The sequence below is a fragment of the Phoenix dactylifera genome, unplaced genomic scaffold, assembly GCF_009389715.1.
Source record: "Phoenix dactylifera cultivar Barhee BC4 unplaced genomic scaffold, palm_55x_up_171113_PBpolish2nd_filt_p 000007F, whole genome shotgun sequence".
In the NCBI taxonomy this organism is placed as follows: Eukaryota; Viridiplantae; Streptophyta; class Magnoliopsida; order Arecales; family Arecaceae; genus Phoenix; species Phoenix dactylifera.
Window position 1 is genome coordinate 2,975,274 of NW_024067666.1, and position 6,000 is coordinate 2,981,273.

The 6,000-nt window shown below is 43.6% G+C and overlaps 1 protein-coding gene across 1 annotated transcript; it reads left to right on the forward strand.

Annotated features, from left to right (window-relative positions):
- Positions 1–3,406: 3,406 nt before the first annotated feature.
- LOC120104545 lies at positions 3,407–5,293 on the forward strand. The gene is made up of 3 exons (XM_039115849.1): positions 3,407–3,412; positions 3,501–3,517; positions 4,607–5,293. Exons 1-3 carry the CDS (start codon positions 3,407–3,409, stop codon positions 5,256–5,258), a joined length of 675 nt encoding a protein of 224 aa, XP_038971777.1. The 3' UTR covers positions 5,259–5,293.
- The last annotated feature ends 707 nt before the right edge of the window (positions 5,294–6,000 follow it).

Below are 6,000 nucleotides of genomic sequence, written 5' to 3' on the forward strand. Positions count from 1 at the left end.
TTGTTGTTTGTTGAGCTTTTGAAATGATGAAATGATATATATATTTTGATACTTGATTATTTTATGATTTTGTTGTGTGTGGCTGTTGGGATTCTTACTGGGCTGGAAAAGCTCATACTACACTTCTATTTTTTTTCAGAGGCACTGGATTCGTAGAATCTGTCGGATGGGACAAGAAGTGAGCTCGATCTGAAGTCAGACTGCTAGATAGTTAGAAGTCAATTTATCTTTTAGTTATGGACATTTGAATTTATGTAATCATTCAGTACATTGTAGCTGGATTTGATTGAATTACATTAATCTTTGGTTTTGGCATTTATGTGGATGTTGTACCTTTTAGGCCTTGCATGATCTTTAGGGCACTGCTCTAGGGATCATGCGGCCGGTCACGTGCCGGACCCGGGAGTTGGGTTCGGGGCGTGACAGGTACCTAAAAAAAATTATGGAAGTAATGATTAATTTCTCTCTAGAAAATTTTTTTAAAAAAAGTTTAATATATTAGACATCTAACCTGTTTGAAAAGCCATTCTGAAAATAACTCAACCAACCATCGTTGCTCAATCCTTGGTGTAGGACGAATGTTATAGTTGAGACTTCGCTGAGCTATTAAAAATTCTCTGCACGATTAGAAAATAATTAATTAAAAGCCAATATTACATTCTTCTGACATGACAGTAAATTTAGATTTTAAGTAACCGTACTAACCTGTAAGACTCGGATATTATCTCAAAGTGCAAGAACTGGTTTAATACCTATATGAAAGCATATGGTATAATTCTGTCACTGTACAAAACACTGTCCTCTCAGAAAAAAACACCATGGCAAAGAAAAAGTACAATATTTACTAAGGCAGTGAAGATGAGAGTAATCACTTAGTATTCTTCTTTAATTCAAACAATTAATTAAAGAAATGTTGAAATTTCACATGATGTGCAGAAATCCAAATAAATGACAAATCAAACAACCGAGAGGTAACAAGATACAAAAGGATATAAAGTTCTAATGTGCGGATATGTTACCATGGTAACATTTCTTGTGATTTACAATCAAGGAAATACTACAATACCGTGACTATTAGAAGGCATCCTTTAGGACCTGTGACATTAGAACTTTATATTTCAATATTTCTGGTTAGGATGACCATACTGGACATACTTCAATATTTCAAGGAATGTACCTATTACATGTTATAAATCAACATAGAACACCATGTTTTTAACATTAGAACACCGACAGAATCCAACAAATATAGCCTGCTTCCCAGACATAATAAGTAGTGTGCAGAAGATCATCATCAGTGGGCTGAAATTGAAAGAAACAATAGTTTCTGCCTTCCCTTGGTGACAATAAAGCCTAAATTCCACCCAGAATATTGAGAGTATCTTATCATGGATATCTGCAGATGCCTAATTTGGACATGTATTTCCTCTGAACAGTAATTAATGTGTTAATCGTTTTTTCTCCTCTGTCAGTTAAAAGGTGATGCCTATTTACCCCTTCCATAGTGTTTCCACTCATTCATTGTTTCCAAGAGGCCATCTTTATAACTCCTCCATCGTTTCTTCATCTTTCCATGTCTCTTTACATGATCCCTGTATGTTCTTTACTGTTTTTAGCTCTTCAGAATCTCCATTTTCACCAAACTTTCTTAACTTTTGGGACATTGAATATCAAAATTTGCCCTTGCTCTGTGTATTTGATATCATAGCAACATACTACTCCCAACTATATCTCGACCAGGACATTCAATAGCTAGCACAAGCAATATTTCATCCGGTTGGTGACCATGCATGCAGGCTTTAATGGCTGTAGTATGGGAGGTTAAATTGATGGGTCAAAATCAACTCATGCAGTTTTAATAAGCTGTAGGTAGGCTTTAATGCCTACCTACAGCTTATTAATTCCATACTATCCATATAGAAGTGTAAAGCAATTGCATCCAGATGAGCTAATAGTTAAATCATATGCATCTGTTACAGCATCTGAAAACAAAGGAAAATAAAATGACAAGACCAATCACTAGAGAAAACAGATAAAAAAAAAAATCATAGGAATGTTTTCTCTGGGTGGTAATGAAATCCAACCTGGGTTTCCCTTTAAATAAAAATCAGATAAAAAGAACAGTACCTCGTTGCTTCAGGCCGGTCGGTCGACGCCGGTCTCCGAACAAGAGGAATACCGCTCGATCGAGGCTTAAGGCCTGCTCGTACGGCGCCGGAGAGGAGGGAGGAGGAGGAGATCCTCGTGCGGAGGCCAAGCAAGATAATCATTAAAATTTGGAAGAAACGCCAACGAACACACGAACAAAAGGAGGCGGAGAAGGAGGAGAACAAGCGAGAAGGAGGGAGCGGAGGGAGGAGGAGAAAAATACCTCGGGCGGAGGGGTTGGGGTCGGTCGGTCGGCGCCGGAGAGCAGGGAGGAGGAGAAGGGGTTGGAGTCGGACGGCCGGCACCGGAGAGGAGCAAGACGGAAGTGACGATAGCGCCGGAGAGGAGCAAGACGGAACCTAGGGCAGCGCCGGAGAGGAGTACGGAAGCTCGAGCAGCGCCGGAGAGGAGAAATAAGGGCTCGATCGGGGTCGGTCGCTGGGTTAGGGTGGTGTGCTCGCCTTCGACGACGCTTATACGCGTCGTCTAATATCGACGCTTATAAGCGTCGTATTATCCCGACGCATTTAACCGTCGTTGTAGGTCCGGAAGAACAATGACGCGTAATAGCGTCGCCCTATAACCAGTTCCCACGCTTCCGAGCGGCAGTTGGAATTGAGGACTATGACGACGCTTTTAAGCGTCGTGGGTTCCTTTAATTTGCCGACGCTTCTAATAAGCGTCGGCAAAAGTTCTTGAGCCAGCCAACTTTGCCGACGCTTTTCCATAGCGTCGGCATTCAAGAGTCGGCAAAGATCTTTTTTGTTGTAGTGAGACAAAATGTGGATACAAGAACCTGATGGACTTTGAATTTCTAGGGGCATTAAGATGCCATGACACAACACGGTTGAGTTGCAGAAAATGTTGTCTACCTTGATAAAGTTTTGACAGACATATAAAATTATAAAGTGTTAATATAGCTGGTTGTATAATTTGGTAGCCATGTTACAGTATAAGCCTTAGTTACCAGAAGAAGGTTGGGTGTGGTGCCGAGAAGTGGGCCTCTACAAAAATTAATGAGAAAATATTTAGGAACTGGATGCGGTTACAGGTTTCCGAAGAAACTTGGTACATTATAAAAAAAAATAGTTTTTTCCGGCATTTTTTATAGCCTTTACCGACGTTTATTAGCGTTGGTAAAATTCCAGCCGACGCTAGAGAAAGCGTCGCAAAAGCATCGGCGATACCTGAGTGGAAAAAGTTTTGTGATTATAACTTGTATAAGCTTGTTCAAAATCTTACGCAGCGTATAGTTAAAATGGGGGTTTGTGATTATAACTTGAGAGATCCTCAGATCCTTGATTCTTTCAAATTGCTCTATTCATTTCTTTTTCCTAACATGGTGTAACCAGATATTCTTGTTGACAAGGTTTTTTGATTTAGATTTTTCATCATTCTTTCTAATGCCTCTAACCATCATTCCAAAGTTCTGAGTTAAATTAAGCATAGAGAATCACAAACTAATTGTTGTCATAATTCCTACTAGTTCAACTCTTTTCCAGATACCAGTTCTGCCTTGCATTGCTTCTTTTTCATTGCACACATTGTTCCAGCAAACGTTCCTTCTGCCATGTGATCAGTCTCAACTATAAATTCCTTCTTTGCTATAATGCATTAGATGTGGAAAGAAGAACTGAAGGCATATTGAAGCTAAAATGGAGGGAGAGATGGTGTAGATCATAAATATAAGCATGGGTAGGAAACAAGAATGAGCTACGTACATTTGTAAATGTAGCACCAAATGGAAGTGATAAGGCTTGTTGGTTATAGTTAGGCTCTAGTTCTCTTGCTCATTGTGATGCTTTATGATCTCGCAAAATGTTCATTAGTCATTATGCCATGTAGAAGCTGGAGCATAATAAAGAATGAAGCTTAGATCCACGTGAAGCTGAAGAACCACTACAAGAAAAACTATCTTTCCCGACTTTTGTCTGCCGACGCTAAGTAGAAGCGTCGGTAATTTTTTAGGAAGTCTCGCTTCCGCTGACGCTTATAAGCGTCGGCGGAAGCAAAAATCCCTTTTTTTTTATTTTTTTTCCTCCCAACGACGCTTTAGAAAGCGTCGTCGGAGGCCATTATCCCCCCCTCCCCTCCTCCCTGCAAATTCCTCCCGATCCCTAACCTATCCAGCCGCCCCCCTCCCCTTCTCTCTCCGCCGCTCGCCCCCTCCCCCCTCCTCTCTACAAATCCCCTCCCCTCTCCCGATCCCTCAAACCCCCTCCCTTACAAATCTCTAACCCCCTCCCGATTCTCGATTAGATTCCTTCCAAGAAGCGAGAGAGAGAGAGAGAGCGGCCACCCAGGCCCCCGATCCCTCTTCTCCGGCGTCGATGGAGCTCGATGGAGCTTCCTCCCTCTTCTCCGGCGTCGGCTTCATGCCTTCTCAGGCCACCCAAGCCCCCGATCCCTCCTCCTTCTCCTCCGCCAAGGTACCCATCGCCTCTCTCTCTCTCTGTAGGAAGTCGAAGTCGAAGTGGGAGAAGAAGCAGCAGCAGCAGCAGCAACAGGGCTCCGCTGCTGCCTCCGACCAGCCCCCGGCCAACCCGCCGCCCAAAGAGGGCGAATGGCCGTGCGATTCCCCGTCAGAAAAGGATGTTGCCCCGGTGACCTGGGCCGATCTTGCCCTGACGCCGGCGGCCACCCAGACACGTCCTCCATCCTCCGCCGAGGAGCAGGCGAAGGCCGCGGCGGATCGGGCGCAGCAGAGGGGCCTGAAGGCCTGCAAGGACTTCTTCGCCAAGAAGGACGGCTCCGACGACGGGGAAGAGGAGGAGGACTCCATGGATGAGGACGAGGAGGTCGGGGAGGGAGATTTCAAGTTCTTCTTGGGGCTTTTCGAGAGCGTTGGGGAGTTGCGGGAGTATTATGAGAAGAACCGGGAGAAGGGAGACTTCAGCTGCTTGGTTTGTGGGGCGATCGGGGTGAAGAAATGGAAGAGGTTCGGGGACTGCGTTGGGCTCATCCAGCACTCAAACTCGATCTCGAAGACGAAGAGGAAGAAATGGAAGAGGTTCGGGGAAGCGCACCGGGCATTTGCGAGGGCTGTGTGCAGAGTGCTTCGGCGGCGGACAATCCAGAAGCGGCAGAGGCGGAGATGGCGGGGATCATGAGGAGGCGACAGCGGCCACGGCGATGGCTTCGGCGGCGGTTTTCTTGGGTATTTTTATATATTTATGACGACGCTTTAAAGCGTCGCTAATTGAACTGGTTGAGGAATTTTAGCGACACTTAAAAGCGTCGCTAAAAATAACCTTTAGCGACGCTTTTCAAACGCGTCAGCAATTTTTTTTCCACTCCGACATAGCCGACGCTTTGGTGACGCTTTGAAAAGCGTCGGAAAGAAAATTACCGACGCTTATAAGCGTCGGTAAAAGCCTCAAAAAGCGTCGCCAAAGCTCCTTTTTCTTGTAGTGATCAGAGGATACCTGAGAAATATTTAATGCTTTGGTGTATATGCCACCTATAAGCTCTTCAAATATGATATCCAGCATACATTGGTGAAGATAGTTAATTTATTTATTAATGGTATTCTTGAAGTTAGGGCTTAAATTAGTCACGAACTTGATATAGTAAACTTCCAACTTTCTTCATTAGTGTTTTCTTCAATTCTAGCAAAGATAGTTGGACTGTGCCGAATTGGCTGGTTTAGGATGCATCGAACTAGCACAATTGAGCCTTTAAATTCAAGATGGCTGGCTAAGATTTATTAAATCCCCATTTCATCCTCGGTTCGCTCTTATTAACCCGCCCCCTGCTTGTTTTTTTGCTCGCGATGAGTGCTCTGTTGAAATCACCACTTGTCCTAAAAACTTAAACCGATTAGATGAGGTAAATTTATTTATATATTTTATA